Source organism: Oryzias melastigma, linkage group LG19 (genome assembly GCF_002922805.2).
Source record: "Oryzias melastigma strain HK-1 linkage group LG19, ASM292280v2, whole genome shotgun sequence".
NCBI classification, from domain to species: Eukaryota; Metazoa; Chordata; class Actinopteri; order Beloniformes; family Adrianichthyidae; genus Oryzias; species Oryzias melastigma.
The window spans coordinates 24,579,510-24,598,528 of record NC_050530.1 but is presented as its reverse complement, the minus strand read 5'-3'; the positions used below and the strand labels follow the sequence as shown (position 1 = coordinate 24,598,528).

Sequence of the window (19,019 nt, the reverse complement as noted above, 5' to 3'; positions counted from 1 at the left end):
TTAATGGAAATATAAAACGTAATGCTTAAAAGTTTTGGTACAAATCTAACTCCAACCATACAGACTTCTCCGTTCACAAAACAACACTAAAACGATGCAAATGAGTTATGGCTCTTCACCCCTATGCAGCACACAATGGTTTCACCCAGTCCCCATTAGCCAATGGGAAGACAGGATATTCTCAGGTCTGCCCCAATGTTACGAACTATAGGGGTCCGGAGTGTAAAATGTCTGAAATTAAAATGTCTTGTGGGCGGTTACACACTGTACACGAAGAATACTAAAGTATACATAAATCAAATAAAAATTATACTTAAGGAAAAACTGAAAAAAGAAAAAACGTAATGTTTTGGTCCGGAAGGCATTAATGTTCACGATGCGCGGGATTATCATCAGGGATGCTCACGCGCCTGTATGGGCGCGTGAGCATCCCTTACAATCCCGCGAATCACATAATATAAACGTTTTTGACCAAAGAGTCCAGTCAGATCCATCCTGCCCCGTTTTGCTCACAGCTGGGTGATGACGTCAGAGTCAGCTGTTCTCTATGCAGCGAGCTGCGCGCGCATTCAATGATTCAGCAGATTCGGCAGTCGGCAGACCTTCGACGTCTCCAAACACCGGGTTCGTGCGGACGCGGACTTCTGTCCGACCCGGTTCTGCTCGCTTGACCGTTTCCGCAGGAGGCCCGGGAGGTGTTTTTGGAGTCTGGCCCGCAGGCCGGATCCCGCCTCCGGTCGTCGGTCCTGGTTCTTCTGACGGACCGTGCCCGGTTTCCTGATGCCCGCGTTCCTGACAGGTGTGTGACCTTGCGGTGTAGACAGTCGAATCCGGTTCACATCATTGTTTCCGTGTTGTGTAAACACGGCCGCGTGTGGTTTGGGGACAGACCGAACCCGTTTGGCGTAAAGAGAAGGCTTCAGATCAGAAGAGCAGAGATCAAGGATCAGATCTGCTAGGCTCAGGTTAAAAAACTGATTTAAATTCTCAGGATGGAAACTATCAGCTCCATCACAACCAGGCGTGAAGCACAAGGAAGCCCAGAATAATTCAGTTCTTCATGGATCAGCTGATCCAGTAAAGAGGTTAATGCCTCCAGGTTCTTTTAGAACCCAGTTAGTTCGGTTCTGGTCTCATTACGGGTGCGGTTAGGTTTTAATTCATGGATTATTGTATTGATCCCACAATAAAATCATTTTGTCATGCTTTTGCTGGAACCAATCTATTATTATCCATCATTATTGGTGCACTTGAAAAAAAAGTCACCCTTTGGGATTCTGATCAGTTGGAACAGCTGAATAAAAGCTATTCTAATGCTATCAGCAATGATATTGTTTCAAATGCACACTCATTCATTCACTCTCTAACCCATTTTAAGTATTTCATTAAGATTAAGATTAAGAAAACCTTTATTTGTCCCACAATGGGGAAATTGCAATATTCAACAGCGCAGGAACAGAGATAGGTGAGAGGATAAAAGTAAAATAAAGAGTTAATCACCCTCTCAAAATTATTATTATATATATATTTTTTTTACATTTTTTCAAAACAGGATCATCTTAGTGCATCTCTGAACAGCTAGTAACCAATGTTGTGCAGCATAAGATAATATGTGCTTATAACTCATCAAAGATCAAACTTCAGGTCAACAGGGATGTAAAAACCCTCATAGTTTATCATCTATGCGCACCTCAGCCATCAATTAAATCAAAATTTAATATATGCTAATTAAGTAATTCTTATTCTTTAAAAAATATATATATATTTTTAAGTTTCTTTTATTTATTTATTTTTTGTTCTTTTTTCCTCTTTGTCCTCAGCAGTCTTACTCTGCTGGGTTTTGTTATTTTAGTTTGGGGTTGGATCTTGGTAGTCTTAGTTTTCAGGCTTTGTTTATTTTTTATTTTTTTTAGGTGGTTTTGGTTAGGAGGAGCTGCTGACTCTGAAGGTCGACATGTCTGGGTCAGCAGTCTCCATGACTTATTTTATGTTTGGAGCCTCCATGGAGAGATAAAAGATCCACATGTGGATCTGGAGCTGCAGGTTGCAGACTTCTGGACTAGTGAATTCTACAGCTTTAATCTATCAACTGATTTATGTGTCTGTTTTAAAGTTGTTGGAGCATATGGAACTTTACAGATTGTATTTTCTTCACTTTCTGTCTGCTTTTGAAACCAGGAAAAATGTTTTTAATAAATTAGCCAGTTTTTTTCCTATTTTTTTATTTGACTTTTAACATGATATACAAAACCATTTTCAAATCAGCTCTGTGAGCAGACCGTTAGTGTGTTCTCTGCTGCTTTTTTGTTTGTTTTGTTAATTATTCAGATTTTTTTTTCTGTAATAGAAACCAGTAGGGCTGGGCAATACCGATACCGGTGGGACATAAACTGATATCGAACCAATACCGGTCAATTTCACCGATAACAATACCATCCATCCATCCATTTTCCTGACCGCTTTGTCCCTTTCGGGGTCGCGGGGGTGCCGGAGCCTATCCCGGCTACTGATAGGCGAAGGCGGGGTTCACCCTAGACAGGTCTCCAGTCTGTCTCAGGGCCTCAATCACACCCATTCACTCTCACACGCACACCTAGGGGCAATTTAGAGTCACCAATTAACCTATGAAGCATGTTTTTGGATGGTGGGAGGAAGCCGGAGTCCCCGGTGAAAACCCACACATGCACGGGGAGAACATGCAAACTCCACACAGAAAGGTCCCAGCCGGGAGTCGAACCGGGGCCTTCTCGCTGTGAGGCAAGAGCGCTAACCACTGCGCCACCGTGCAGCCCGATATCAATACCAATATTGATATTTTTCTTAAATGTGGTGGATGTGACATGAGCCTCAAAATCTTGATTGTTTTTAATCTCCATGAATGTTTTTTGTTTTTGTAAGTTTCCCCTTTTAAAATACTTGATAAACACAAGTTGGACAATATTTTTAATTAAGTGGAAAATATATATATATATTTTTTTTAAACTTAAAAGAAATAAAGTTAGAAGTGAATACAAAAAACCTACAAACCAAAAGAAACAAGGAACGCAAATATAAGAATGAAAAGAATAGAAAATGCTTAACGATTTGAACAAAAAAGCAAAACAAATTCTAGAAATATAAATAATTAGTAACTTCTTAGCCTTTAGAGAAAAGTTTCAAAAAAGAGTGGAAATATCGATATCTGTGGGCCGGTATCAATCCGATACTGATACCAACTTGTGATCAAGACTATCAATATTTTGGATCGATCCGCCCAACACCAGAAACCAGACTTTGTCTGCGCTGATCAGCTCTTTCCCCACACTCACTGTATTACAAAACGACAATGAAAGCTAAAGCTTCCAAAAAAATCCTCTTTTATAAAGTAACACTATAGAATCAGATTAGATGTTTTACTACAGCAAAAATGTCTCTTAAACTCCAGCTCAGAGAATTTGGACGAATTTGAACAGCATCACTGTTGATTTGTTTTGTTTTGTTTAGACTTCAGCTCAAAAGCAGGTGAGGAGCTGCTGATGGGAAAGTTTGTACCCTGAAGGAGAGATGGTCTTTCCCTTACTGATGCAGAATGTTTTATGTTTGGAGGATTCTGAGTCTGTCTTCGCCTGCAGGTTCTCACAGCGATGAGCTTTCAGAGTTTACTGTCATTATGAATAGAATATAAAGAGCTTCTTCAATGTTTTAAATTTTTATGGTAAGGCCATGAAAAACTATGACCCTTTTTCCATTTTTATAGAAATTTTGACCCCAGATTTTGAAGTGAAATTATAAATACAATAAAATATGTATTTTTCTCTAATTTAAGAGTAAAATTTCAATATTTTACAAAATATAAACAGTTGGACTTTTCCTTTTAACTAAAATAACTTATTTTTATTTCTTATGGGATATCTAGTAATCTATACATTAAATGTATAGATTCTTTTGCCTAATTTTTTTCAATGAATTTATTTATTTTTTACTCTTCAAAATAAAATTATGAAGAGTATTACTTGTTAATAGTTTTTGATTACACTGTTTTCCTTCTTGCACTCACAAAACATCTGATTCTGGTATTTTTTTCTGTTTCTTGTCCGCTTTATTTCTGTTCCTCTAATAGTTTTTATCCATCTTGGCATCCCTTCATCTTCTTCTGTCTTCCTTGGTGTGCTCATTTCTCTGATGGATAATTGATCCTCTCTGTTTTTCTTCAGGCAAATCTGTTAACTGCTTTGGCTCTAATTCTGCTGCTCAGTCTGAACAGGAAGTGGAAGAACAAATGTATTTTTGCCCCAAAAGCTGCACATAGAGAAGTAGACATAAACACATATAGCAAGAAAAGCCTGTGAAGATCAGCCATGTTAAGTTTTTAGAGCTTTAGTCAAATGTTATAGCGACAAATAACAAAAAAAAAAAGATCCAGTCACTGTTTAATCAGATGTTTTCCACTGTAGTGATGAGGCACTCTTTCTGTCATACTCTCTGCATCTTCGGCCATGCATCCTATCAAAGATATACTTCATGATGTCAGAAAAACTATTAACTCCAGGTTGAGTGTGTGAAACTTGACGGAGCGAAGTGCCATCACAGGGTGTTGGCACACATGAGTAAAGCAGCTAAATCACTGTGAGAGATTTAGGAAAACCTTGATGAGATTTCAGGGTTTGGCTCGTGCTGAGATCACATCCTGTGACCGGAGGAGGGTTTCTGTTTGTGCAAGAAGGTGTGCTGCTGTTGTGTTGTGGCCGTAATGCAACCTTTAAGTCAGAAGCCACACCTCTCTGTTCCCAGGCTGACACCATGAAAGATCCTCCAACGCAATTATTGAATGTCTTATTGGTAACAGAAGAAGTTGTCTCAAGGCAAAAAGCACCAGACTGACACATTAGTTGATTGTCTTATTCTAATTTACTCTAGATCATTCCCATTTAATTCAGTCCAGGTCATTCCAATAACTCTCTGTAAACCGTAGTTTATAATAGTGTGTATAAATGACCAGCAGATGATAGCCACCTTTTGGTGTTAGCCTTACACTGAGGAAGAAATGTTTGGTAAAGGAGAGCAAAACTTCCTCTAAGAGAAGAGACAGAGACCTTTAAACAGAGAGTTATCTGTTATTAACCAAGAAAAGGTTGGTTAGTCACAGCTGCAGTGAGGGAAAAAGGAAGTACTACACCAAATGTGTGTTTTTCTTTTCCAGTTCTTTCTAGTCTGGCCTCAGATAGGTTTTTACCATAGAAACATTTCAGCTCCAAAGTAATCTAAAATGAAAGTTGGAAAACTAAAGCAAATGCAACTGCATTCAAATCTTATTGACATTTTATAGACTATTTTGATTTGTGTTGATGTTGAAAAATTAAATAAAGACTATTATTCTATGCTGAATTTTAATGTTTTTTTTCTATTTCTTGTGGCTTAAATCCAGGAGCCTTGGGTTCTGAAGTAAATCTGTGAAAGTTTTAATTTTGTCAAGCAGTTTCTTTATTGTCTTGTCAACCCAAAATGTCAGCAGGTTCTTGACTTTGGTGACAGACCAGACAGTCTTTGTTTTCATGTTCAGACGGTGCTTGTCACAATCTGAACTTGACATTATGACTTTTTTCCATCTTTTTCTTTCCCTTTTTGGGAAAATCAGGTTGAAATAAACTTTTGAAATAAGGTCAAATAAAATGGGTGACTTAATGTTATAAGTTAATGTTGACTCCAAAGAGTGGCCGCTGTCTTAATAAGTAAAAATGTAAAGTTTACACGGAAGGACACAATTACTGATACCTTTGTGTTTTATGGCCCAAATACTGATGACTCTTCCTCCGTTCACTGATTTGTCACGGTCAGTTCTCTCGGATTCCACAATAGTAATAGGAGACTTTAACCTGGAACTTGATCCTAAACTTGGCACTCTCAGTACAGCAGGAAATCAGCACATTTGGCGGTCAGCAAGTCTTTTAAAGTGGCAGAATGATCACGTTGTCTGCTTTGCTCCCAAACACTGAGAGAGTTCACCTTCTTCTCTCCAATTCATCACTCAAACTCTTGTTTAGTTGCTTAATATTCAACAAATTTGTTCCTAAAGACATTAGTGGCACTGGCATTCATCCAATAAATAACAGTAATCACTCACCAGTTTCTGTGAATGTTTTTACACCTTCAGGTAAGACCTGGTTCACACATTTCTGCTTAAAGATGGGACAACCTTTTTTAGAAGCTAATACTCCTAAAACAGCAAAAGCAGTGATGCGATTTACCGGTAACATTTTAACATATAAAAAACAAAAACCAAAGCAGAGTTATCTGAGTTAGAAAACATTTAAACCTCTGATGGCTGTATGTGCTGATTGTGCATAGGAATCCATTCTGGAAGATCTGGGGAAATTTCAGTTTAATTGAAATTATATAATAAACACATAAATATTATTCTAAATACAAAGGCTTTGGCTTAAGATAATTTGACATTTATATCATTGTAGAATTTTTTTTTAGCTATTCTAACAAGAAATGTAATTCATGACCTGATTCAAATTAAAAACACTTTTTCTTTTCTTTTTTTTTTTTTTTTCATAGAACTGCATCACAAATCAGTCCATCAGGGCAAAGCATCCTCCTATTTGTTAATTATTTAAACCGGCCTAGATTACATGAGGTTCGGGTTACAAACTTAGATCTCAATGTCTGAACTTCATGAGGTCCTGTGACTGATACCTAACAACAAAGCTCCACAGCCTGATGGCCTTCCTGCTGAGCTTTAAAAAGAATTCTGGAAACAGGCAGTTTTTTGTGTTTTTTCAATATAAAATGCTTTCTTTTATTTAGGTTAAGGTTGTTTTAAAAGGGATTAAAAGCATTTGACAGGGTGAACTGAAAGTTTCTTCTCACTCTCCTGGTTTTGGAGAGTCTAACCTGAATCTATTTGTCAGAATAAATGAACATACCTCAAATAGGGTTTTTTTTCTGGAAATAGTAACCATACATAATTGAAAATCATTTCCCCTTTTTTTTACTATACTCATTTAACCACTGGTTACAGCAATGAGACTTGAAACAAAACACACCCATCTTAAAATAAGTCTTTATGCAGGCGATGTGTTGCTTTTAATTCAATATTTACAACTGTCTATCTATTAGCAAATAAACAATTCAAAAGTACTAATAAACATGACATTATCAGACTGGTGGGAATTTGTCTTACTGTTAAATTCCTCACTTTCACAGACTGACACGCCTTTGAATCAATCCAGATATCCCTATAAACAAAATAAAGAAATAAATTAAAACCCCTGAGGAATACTTCTAGAGCAATTCATTTATTGATTTAAAGCTATATTCCATGAAATAAAAGGGAAGCTTGGAATTAATCAATTTTTTACATTAACAGCTTTAATCTGTAATTTCGTTGAGAAGTTTCAATAAAACAAAATTTTATTTTATTATTTTTGTGCATTTCTTCTTGTTAAGGATTATAACTTTCCCCTGGAGATGTTTACCAAAAAGGGCTGGGTCTGTCTGTAAACACACAAAGTTACAGACCTGTTGGCTGGAAAAACTTTCACACACATGCAAATACACAGAAATACAGATCAACTCACAAGCAAATGCAAACATATGCACACAAGCAAACACGTGCTGAACACCAAAGGTGAGCAGGAACATGTGCTCAGTTATTTCATGTGCACAATGATAAGATAAAAATAAGATAATACAAACACCGTCCCGGGGTGCGGTGTCAGTTCTTAAAGGAGCCTGACCACTATTATGCCTTGTTTCCACTGAGCGGTACGGACCAGATCGTCAGTCCCCTGGTCCGCTCACTTGGGAATCCAAGCACGTGTATGGAGAGAAATAAGTATCACCCCACTGTATGCGTGTGTAATTCTTGATTTGTGTGTAATTTAGGATTTGTGTGTGCGTATTCCTAATTTGTGTGTGCATAATTCTTGATTTGTAACTCATAAAATACATTATGTGCATAAGTAAAAAAATATAAAATTCAAAAAATATAAAATACAATTTACACATGAAAAAATCAGAACTACACAGCTTGAAACTAATTACAAATGCAAATATTTAAAAATCACGCATGAATCACTTGTTACCCACACACAAAACCTCAGTTATACACAAATCTGTCGTGAGACTTTTCACAAATTCACTGAGTGTTGCGTTTAAATACCACTAAAATGAGTTTTCTGATCAGAGCTCGTAAATAATATCCAGTGAAACTTGACAATGACTTGCTTTAACAGATATTTCTGATAATTAGCCTAATATAGAAAAAGTCTAAATAAGCATTTTAAAACACTTATCCCTTTTAAAAATAAAAGTATTTTCCAGAAAAGAGCGCTTCCGATCTGCAGCAGTTCCCCTGAAAGCGGCTCCAACACGGGGCTCATCAAAGTTCTAAAGACCTGTCACGTAGATAGCCGTGGGCTGATCAAGCCTCTCAGCCCTGTGGATGTTTAGAAGGACCTCACGCTGCTTTTGCCGAGTTCTGCTGCCAGGGAGACCAGACCAGAGCCACTCGATGACTCTGATGACTCGGCATTCTAGTAGTATTTAAACGCATCATTCACGGACTGTTCTCTGAGACGTGAAAATAGTCTCACCATAGATTCGTGCATAACTGACGTTTTGTGTGTTTGTAACAAGTGATTCATACATAATTTTTAAAGATTTGCATTTGTTATTAGTTTCAAGCTATATGTAATTTTAATTTGTGCATGTGTAAGTTGTATATTTTTTCATTTTTTACATTTTTTTACCTATGCCCAAAGCGTATTATATAAGTTACAAATAAAGAATACGCACGCACAAACCCTAATTTATGCACATATCATGAATTATGCAAGCATAAATCGAGGTGAGTCTGTTTTCTCTTCGTACTTGCTGGGTGTAGGTCGATGACGTAGCTGTGCTTCAAAACGGTGCGACTACAGCGAAAGAGAAGCTGCATCAACTGACTCAAAAAGGGACAGAAAATGAAAAAGATAACCACGGAGAATCATTATAATCCAGAGCAGGAGTTTATTATGGATGAAGCCGGCCTGGGGGCAAAGAAGATTACAGCTAAAAGGAGGAAAAAAATTTCGGTTTGGATCTTGAGTCAGGAAAAATGCTGATCGGACATTTGCTTTTGTTGTAAAATCTTTCCGCCAATCAATGGGTTACATCGTGTGACGACAGAAGCTCCGCCCTGTGGTATATATGTCCATTCCATTCTTCTATGGAGCTACAACCAACAGGGACCAGAAATGGTACCAGTCAGTCCTGCTTAACGGGTCAACTTTGTAATTCAACCAATCAAAAGTCCAGTCTGGTCTGGAACGCTCAGTGGAAACGAAGCATTAGAGACCGGCGTCTAAAGTAATGAAAATATTGGAGACGGACACAATTGGAAGATATCGTTAGAACCATGGAGGAAGTGGGTGTTTGTGTTAGCCTGGGGTGGTCGCTCTTCTGGAGGGGGCGGTTCTCACTTTGTGACATCAGCTTATTTTTCTTGATTACTTGTTGGGCCCATTTAAATGTTGCTCTTGACTACTTATTGCCTATTTTTTAATATTATAGTCATCCCTCACTATAACAGACTTTACCTCATGGTCTCAAAGTTGTGGGGATTTATACTAGTGCAATTGAGCATTCTGGATCCTGATTGGTTGTTGACCTTGTCAATTAATCTCCCCCATGCCACGCCTCCTGTACAGACTGTGTTCAGTTTGCCAAATTTATGTAAATCTTTAATTGCAATCATGTCTTTAGTTTCATTCTATAACACTGGACATATGAAATGTTGAACTTTGAGAAAAGAATGAAAAGTGCAAACATGTTCTCGTCTCTCTGATAAAATAAATAAAGATGTATTACAGATTATTTTTTAGAACATAACTCCTGCGATAAATGAGGGAACACTGTACTGTTTGAAACTTAACGTTTGCAGGTTTTTTCCATTTCAAACTCCTTCAGCTGTTTTTGCCATCAGTGTATTGCTTCAGCATTTTAAGCTAACAGCTGAAGCATTTTCAGTGAAGTGCTTCAGCGTTTTGAGTAAATGTTTTAGCAGCTTCAGTGACCTCCGTCATTCCTGACTTCCTTCATTCCTGCCAAGCGTCACTGGTTTCTGCTGCTTATCATGCGATGAGGTCACACTGATGCAAGAGCCACAGACATTTAACTATTTCCCAAGAAACCTTTGAGAAACGGCAACCGTCCGGTCTGAGAAGAGATCAGGTGTAAATGAACAAAAGGAAATCACAGAAATGGATTTTCAGCTTATTTCAAGGCTGAGCGACCCTTAATGTGATTAGTTATGTAAGAGATTTTGTGTTTATCCCATTCAAAAACAAAGAAAATTCTCCCAACCTTTAGGTTTTTAGGAAACTGAGTGCCTGCCACAGAAATCTGAAAAGAAAAAAAACACTATTGTCATGTTATTAAAAATGTTCAGTGATTTATGGCTGGAGTCTATTAGGCTTGTCATGATCTCACATGGTAAACTTTGGAGTTTGATCTTCAGAAAAAATAGCAAACCTGATAAGCATCTGCTTTAGTCTGTTCTTCATGTTTCCGTCTGTTATTGACCAGTCAGCAGAGGGCTGACTCAGCTGCTCACAGAGAGGCGTCTTCACCTCTGGAGGGTGTTCAGTCTGTTTAAATGTTGCTCAGACATTCAAATGTCCCAACCATCTTGGTCATGTTAAAATCACAAGCTTCTCAAATCTAGAAGCTCCTTCTGTTCAGGTCTGTTCTGTTTATATCCGTGTAGTGCTGCAGGCTTCTAGAGAAGCTTGTGATACCCACTTTTGTAGAGCCCGCTGTGGCCTGAAGCAGGTGGATGACTAAAGAGGCTTTGATAGCACATTTCTCTATTATCTCAACTGTGCATCATGCGCTAAAGCTGCAGGGTTGCAAATCCTAGGTGACCATCAGTGTTATGACGTTGAAATCCTCATCTTGCTGCAGGATAAGACTTATCAACTTAGTGTTTTGGAGCATGTGTCATAAGCTCAAAATACCAGTTTTTAAAAACACTACAGGGAAGTTATGGTGGCGTGCTAGTTTGAAATCCGACTGGGACCTCTCTGTCTGAAGTTAGCATGTTCTCCTCGCACATGTTTGGGTATTCTCCAGTTTACTCCAACTGTCTAAAAACATACTTCATTGGTTAATTCTAAATTGTCTCTTGGTGTAAATGTGATTGTGTTGCCCTGCAACAGACTGGTGAACTGTTCAGACTGGAAAAAATTGTATATCTCGTTATAAATTATTTTATATCACAATAACATATATCATGATATACCACAAAAGAGAGAGATTATGTTGTCCTTCCCACCGTTATAATTTAAAGTTTTGAAGTAGTGGTAAAAAGTAATTAAGGTGAAAGTGTTTTAAATAAAGAAAGTTAAATGAATTACAAAAAAAAATTGCAAATAAGTTGTCAATGGTAAAAAAAAATCCACTATAGTTTTATAAACACAGCCAAAAAAATGTAAAACTTTTTTATGGCTTCTAACTTCAGAGTTCCTGTGGATTTCTTATAGTCAACATTGTTTGAGTTTATGTGTGTTACAGAGCAGTTGTGACATCTATCATGGACCAACTGCTAAATTATAACCACAAGCTAGCAAAAGTTGCAAAAAAAATATTTGAAAAGTTTCTTTTGAAGGAAAAGAGTCTACGAGAAAATGACTTCAAAATAAAAGAAAGCTGCATTTAACAGAAACAAACTAGGAGTCTTTGCTCTCTGTTTTGTAAAAGTTGCTCCCACCACAGACTGTTTATGTTACCAGGATGCCGCAAATAAAGTTGATCAAATGATGAATTTACCTTTATTATATTTAGAAAATATTCAATTTACTGATTTTTCTCTTGTTTTTTTGTATTTGTTCTTCGCAGATTAAAAGATGGATGAGGCTGAAGCTGGAGTCCAATTAAACTTTTTTTCCCCCTTCCTCTGCAACAGTTAAAGTATGGGTTAAGGGAAAATCTAGATCACATTTTAATGGTCTCTACACAAAATCTAGTGAACAAAGAAATTTTAAAGGTTGAAAGGATGAAGATAAACTTTACCCTTAAAAGTTAAGGGAAACTAGTGGCTGATTAAAAAAAAAAGAGAGAAAAGACGACGCCCACTTTATCCTTGTACAGGCCGCTCTATTAAACTATTATCTGACATTAAACCAGTCTGTGGCCTAAAGAAGGTTGCGGTCTGTACTTTCTATACCTGTACTTAAGAATACTTAGTAAAATAAACTTCAGGTGTATTACTTTTTGCTAAGGGAAATCGTGTCTAGAATATCAGAAAACTTTCAAATAGGTTTGCAGCTCCCTTTAACCTCTCCCTTTACTTTCTCTCTCCAGCTTCTCTGGCCCTGGGTCGTGATGTGGATGTGGGCGGAGTCTGATGTCAAATCTCCTCTCTGAGCCTCCCACCATGCCCACTATGGTTTCTAGACTTCCAAAGTTTGGCTCGCGGCCCAAACTTGATACGACGCCAGCCTCTTTGTCCAACAGCAGCACCCAGCTGACCAATGGATTCTACCACCATCCTGGACCTGCAGTGGTGAACAGCACCACCACCGCCGTGTCCCCTTCCACAGCTAAACTGAATGGCTTCATCAGAATGCCAAGCTCCTTTTCCACAAAGTGGCGGAAGGGTGAGGAAAATGTCAAGGATAAAGGCGTGGGTGGAGAGACGGGGTGGGGGAGAGGAAAAGGGGGCCATGCTGTTCAGAGATGTGGCAGTGTTCAGGGATCCCAAGTTACGCTGCAGAACAACACCAAAAACTCTGCGTCATCAGGGAAGGGGCAGGGCCAGACAGTGACCCGGTCCTCTCAGCTTCCACAGTCCAGCATCAGACCACCGGCATCTAAAACTGGATACTGGAACTTCAAATCAAATCCATCCAGACTGACCAAAGGCACAAAGCAGGCCTTGAACTCTACCCCAGGATCCAAACCCCAAACTGATGCACACTCTTCTCTGAGGCGGCCCCGAAGTTTTGTTTCTGCTGTGAGTTCAGGACATCTGTCTGGTTCCAACCTCCAAAAGAAGCCAGCGGCCAGCCGCTCTCGCTCCACCGAGAGTCTGGGATATGTTCCATTTCTGCGGCTATCAGAGGAGAACCGTTTCCAGTCACGCAGTCTGACCCAGGTCCGGCAGCAGCCGTCTCCCACCCACACTCTGTCGTCTGCCTCGTCCTCATCGCTCCCTCGCTCCCCCAGTGTCACCCGCTCTTACTCCACCAACAGGCCTGCACATCGGGGAACTCTGTCTTCATCTGAACAGGCCCCGCCCAGAGGCAGCCCGTTGAAATCTCCTGCAGGTAGCCCCACAGGTAGACCGAAAAGCACCGGAGTTCACACTTGTGTCGACTTAGGAAAGGTTGGGGTTGGCAACCATTCCCCGTCTGTCTCCCCAGGCCTAAAGAAAACCCTCCTGCCTAAGTTTAACCCTGCTCCCAAACACAACGGTTTGAGCTATAAACTGTCCCGTCCATCTCTGCTAAAGCAGCCCCGCTCCCTGAGAGGGACCCCAACCGGTGAGCTCAGAGGGTCCCAAGAACTGAAACAAGGACCCAATAGACAGAGGAGTGCAGTGGGGATGTCGTCAACATCTGACAACAGTCCAGGTTCTTATGCTTCTTCTTGTATTTTCTCATCTTCTCCTGGATTAGTCTGATTCTCCTCTGCCTTCTACAGAGAAAAAAACAACATCCAAAGAGGCAGGAGAGCAGTCGGTGGATCCTGTTGAAGAGTCGTTGGTGGGTGAGACGCTTGAGGATATATCGCTGCTCTCCACTTTGTCTCTAGATAGAAATGACATCTGCCAGGAGTACATGGAGGATTTGGACAACCTCGGTGAGAAAACTGTTGGAATACATCCATTCTTCTTTAAAATTCAACTTCTATATGGTGCTGTTTGTCTTTGTTTTATTTAAATAGGAAATGGAAAAATGGACCTTCTTTTGTCCTCATCTAAAAACTATGAAGATGACTCTGGGCTCGACCAGTCGTGCACTGGGTTTGAGGAAGATTCTGTGGTCAAAGAAAGCAACATTGAAACAGAGCTCTGCTTTCTGGAAAACGGGATGAACTGGACAGCTGTTGGTGGTAAGTTTTACAAGCTTTTATTTTGGGTCTACGAAAGTGTTTACGGTGTAATTTATAGTTTTTCTGGTGTTTAGGTGAACAAAGAGACGTAAACCAAGTTTCCCATCGGAGAAGATCCAGCCAGCCAGACTACCACGACCAGGTGAGTCCACCAAGAGTTTGGACTGGTTTTGAGGTTCTCAATTGTCCTTTTTCTCTTTGATGCTTGTCATGGCGTTAACCCCCGAACCTGGTGGTGGACACCGGAAATAAGGGATGCCGTTAGCTGAAGAAGGAGTCCTATCAGGCGTGGCTGGCTTGTGAGACTCCAGAGGGAGCTGACAGGTACCGGCAATCTAAGCAAGCTGCAGTCGGGCTGCTTTGGAAGCAAAAACTCGTTCTTGGGAGGAGTTTGGTGAGGCCATGGAGAAGGGCTATCGGTTGGCCTTAAAGAGATTCTGGCAAACCATCCAGCCCCTCAGGAGGGGAAAGTAGTTTTCTGCAGGCACCATTTTCAGATCTTCTGACCTCAACTGGGGACATTGTTGGGCGGTGGAAGGAATTCTTTGCTGATCTCCTCAACCCTGCTGACACGCCTTCCGTTGAGGAGGCAAAGGCTGAGGACACTGGGATGGAACTGTCCATCACCTAAACGGAGGTCACTGAGGTAGTCAAAGAGCTCCTCGGTGGCAAGGCTCCGGGGGTGGATGAGGTTCACCCTGAGTACCTCAAGTCTCTGGATGTTGTGGGAGTGTCTTGGCTGATACGTTTCTGCAGCATTGCGTGGCAGACAGAAACCGTACCACTGGACTGGCAGACTGGGGTGGTGGTTCCCCTTTTCAAGAAGGGGGACCGGAGGGTGTGTTCCAACTACCGGGGAATCACACTCCTCAGCCTTCCTGGAAAAGTCTATGCCTGGGTACTGGAGAGGAGAGTCCATCCAAAATAGTCGAACCTCAGATCCAAGAACAACAGTACGGTTTCCGTCCTGGTCGTGGAACAGTGGACCAGCTCTACACCCTCTTCAGGGTGCAGGAGGGTTCATGGGAGTTCGCTCATCCAGTCCATATGTGTTTTGTGGATTTGGAGAAGGCGTTCGACTGCGTTCCCCGTGGTGTCCTGTGGAGGGTGCTCTGGGAGTATGGGGTCCGGGGAGCCTTACTCAGGGCTGTCCAGTCTCTGTATGACCGGAGCAGGAGCTTGCTTCGCATGGCCGGCAGTAAGTCTGTTCCCGGTGCATGTTGGACTCCGACAGGGCTGCCCTTTATCACCGGTTCTGTTCATAGTCTTTATGGACAGAATTTCTAGGCGCAGCCAGGGGCCGGAGGGGGTCTGGTTTGGGGACCACACGATTTCCTCTCTGCTCTTTGCAGATGATCTTGTTTTGTTGGCTCCATCGAGCCAGGACCTCCAGCATGCATTGGAGCGGTTTGCAGCCGAGTGTGAAGCGGCCGGGATGAGGCTCAGCACCGCTAAATCTGAGTAGTTTGTCCTCTCTTGGTGGGTGGAGTGCTCCTGCCTCAGGTGGAGGAGTTTGAATATCTTGGGGTCTCCTTCACGAGTGATGGAAGATCAGAGCGTGAGATCAACAGGCGGATTGGAGCTGCGTCCACCATTTTGCGGTCTCTGCACCGGTCCGTTGTGGTGAAAAGAGAGCTGAGCCAGAAAGCGAAGCTCTCGATTCACCGGTCGATCTTTGTCCCAGTACTTACCTATGGTCATGAGCTCTGGGTCGTGACCGAAAGAACGAGATCCCGACTACAAGCGGCTGAAATGAGTTTTCTCCGGAGGGTGGCTGGACGCTCCCTTAGAGATAGGGTGAGGAGCTCAGTCACCCAGAGAGATCTCGGAGTAGAGCCGCTTCTCCTCCGCATCCAGAGGAGTGAGTTGAGGTGGCTCGGGCATCTGGTCCAGATGCCTCCTGGACGCCTCCCTCGAGAGATGTTTGGGGCATGTCCCACTGGGCGAAGGCCCCGGGGAAGACTCAGGACACGCTGGAGAGACTATGTTTCTCGGCTTGCCTGGGAATGCCTCAGGGTCCCCCAGAAGAGCTGGAGGAAGTGACCGGGGAGAAGGAAGTCCGGGCATCTTTGCTTGGACTGCTGCCCCCGCGACCCGGTCCGGGATAAAGCGGAGGAAGATGGATGGAACACAAGGGGGGAGGGGTCACTGAGTCCAGTTCTCTGAAGTCAATGGTGTGGAGTTTGGATGTTTTTTTTGTTTTTTTATGCATGCATAGGTTTTCTCCGGGTACTCCAGCTTCTATAACCAAATGTTTAATTTAAAAATGCATTTCTTTCATTTTTGCCTGAGTACAAACAAACTTGTGATGAATGCATTTATCATGTGTTTTTTTTTGTCACTGTTTAACAAAAAACATTGTTTTAACATAAAAAAAGAAATCATGCAAAGATGAAATTTGGTTTGCATTAAATAATGTGTTTTTGTATCATTGTGAGATGCCAAAGTAAACTTGGATTACCCCAAAAAAGACGACTCCAACCATTATCTGTAACTAAAACTAATTTTTCTGATTTATTTGTTTTTGCTTTCAGATTAAATGGTTATGATTAAAGTCCTGTTTAGACTCATTTAAAAAAAGCACAGAAAAATAAAAGATTTACTGTTGATTACAAAATAGAAACAGTAAAAATGGGACCCAATGCTGAACTGAATGTTTACAGTGTATGAAGTTAAGAACCTCTCAAACATGTCTCCACTCATAGATGGAGTTGTCCCTGGACCTTTCCTCTTCTGATAGCTGCGGCTCTGGAGGGACCTACATGTGGGACGAGGAGGGTCTGGAGCCACTGGGGGTCCCCTCAGCTCCATCCATCAACGCCAACAGCAGCACCACCCACCACATCGGAAGCTGTGGCTCCAACGTCAGCAGCATTGTAAGATAAAAACACATTTATCCATCTTCACAACATGTTTTCAGCCTGTTTGACATAGAATGCAACGTGGGAAATTTGGAGTTGTTAATCAGGAAAAACAAAGTCTAATTTGCCTTTATGAATGTTTTTGAACAGAACAAAGCTGAGCCAATAAATGGACAGAAATGGAATTTGCTGAAGACAATGAGGGTTAGAACTTTACGACTTTAACTCCTAACTAATCTGGAGATTGTTTTCAAACTGACTAATGGAGCTTCACTCGTATTTGTCCATCATGTGAACACTTGAGCATATTTACATTCTATAGCAGAATTGCAGATTCCTATAACCAAGTTGACAAGGAACAAAATGTGGAGAAACTGGGGTCTTGCATACAGAGAGAACTTTTAGTTCATACATTTGTGATGCCAAGTGAAAATCGATGACCTCCTTGTCTGCTCATCAGGCCAGTTTGGACCACCATATGTAACAAAAAGAAAGCCCAGTTTTCCTTTGTGAAGAATTTTCACTCAAAAAGCCTAAAGCTGCTGGTTAATCTGTTTGACCAGCTGCTGTTGGAACACAGTTGTTTAAGCAATAGCTGTGTGATATACTGTCCTTTCTTGCAGAAATCTGTTTTACATTTCTTTGTTTTCACAAAACACCACAGAAAAAAACAAAACTCCATGTTTTGACTTTGAAATGTTTAAAGTTTTAGTCTTAGCTCAGGGGTCTACAACCTCTAACATTTAGAGACTCGTTCAGGTCAATATCTCTCTGACTACAACCCCATAGGAGCCACAAAGTCTTGCAGAACAACAAGACACGAATTTATATTTATAGCTACAATTATGATAAATATGAATGAACAATTGTTTTTTTTCAAATCAATAAAACATTTTCATTTAAAAAAAATAGAAAACAGTTAATAATTTTAGACAAAAGTTCACATGACATCCCATCAAAATGAAAGACACTCTGTGTCACATAGGATCATGTCAAAGCAGCAAATATAGTAATAGATAGTTTGTTGTCTTGAGTGATTAATGAATAAAAAACTACATGATTGTATGTATTTTTATTAGTGGATCTCAGCCAAAAATCTGTAAATAAATAAATAAATCAAAGCTAATTGATTGTATTTTTGGACCTTACGGACCATTAAGATCCTTGAATTTTGTTTAATAATAGACAGTCCACCTTAAATTCCAGTGTGCCTTAAATATGAATTCTGGTTGTGCTTAATGACCTCAAATCAATTCTCTGTGGTACACAAAATTCTGCCAAATGTGTTTAACTTTGGTAAACTACATAATGTTGGGGCATTATGGGTATTGTAGTCAGGAGCTGTAAATTGGTTGAACAAAGTTGGACTTATCTGACTGTTTTGTTTTGCAAATTGCACTGTATAGTTGGTAAAATACTTGATTTTTAAAATAAAAAACGGGTAATGATTCTTCATTACCTGCCACAAAGAGAGGGGTCAAGAGAGACGGGCCCCTGTCATAGCCAAAAACACATTTGTTCTAGGTCCTCTGGTGGCTCCCTCTAGTGGCAGCAGTAGAGCATAACAATGGTGTAGTGTATTATTCTTATTTTTTTAAGTTTAGTTTTTTCCTTCCATTTGTGTTCATTTCATTTTGCAGAAAGAAAGAGTAGACTAAATTGATCAAAGACGTGTTGAACATGTGACTTTCATGAGGCGAAACGACTGACCTTCACAACACAAATCCATCCACCTCACCAGCTCCATGCGGCTGAAACCTGAATCAAAGCGGCAGCTGGAGGAGGATGTAATGCTGCTGATGAGCTGCTCGTCTCAAAGCGTCTACATTAATGTACCGGAGCTTTAATGAAATTAGCACATTAAACAACTGTGAATGTATTATTTTCCTACTCGTCCAACACTAGTAATTCTATCCATGCTTTATTTTGAAGTAACCACTAGGTGTCAATGTTGCATTGAGCAGTTTTCTTACATATAACCTTTTAATTCTCCTTTTCCTTTGGCTTTTCCCTTCGAGGTTGCCACAGTGAATTAGAATTTGCATATTGGCAAAGATTTTATTAACCATTTAACAC

The 19,019-nt window shown here is 40.5% G+C and overlaps 1 protein-coding gene across 7 annotated transcripts in view; it reads left to right on the top strand.

The window, feature by feature from the left end:
• The first annotated feature begins 490 nt into the window (after positions 1-490).
• Positions 491-19,019, top strand: part of ccser2b (coiled-coil serine-rich protein 2b) — a 36,263-nt gene continuing 17,734 nt past the window's right edge. For 2 of the 7 annotated variants that reach the window (XM_024284280.2, XM_036217007.1), the window contains exons 1-6: positions 491-799; positions 12,331-13,601; positions 13,672-13,830; positions 13,915-14,082; positions 14,157-14,224; positions 16,788-16,958. In XM_024284280.2, coding sequence (XP_024140048.1) covers positions 12,374-13,601; positions 13,672-13,830; positions 13,915-14,082; positions 14,157-14,224; positions 16,788-16,958 — 1,794 coding nt within the window. In that variant the 5' untranslated portion in view covers positions 491-799; positions 12,331-12,373. The remainder of the gene's footprint in view (positions 800-12,330; positions 13,602-13,671; positions 13,831-13,914; positions 14,083-14,156; positions 14,225-16,787; positions 16,959-19,019) is intronic. The other 5 variants (XM_024284282.2, XM_036217008.1, XM_036217006.1 and 2 more) reach the window with 4 other exon arrangements.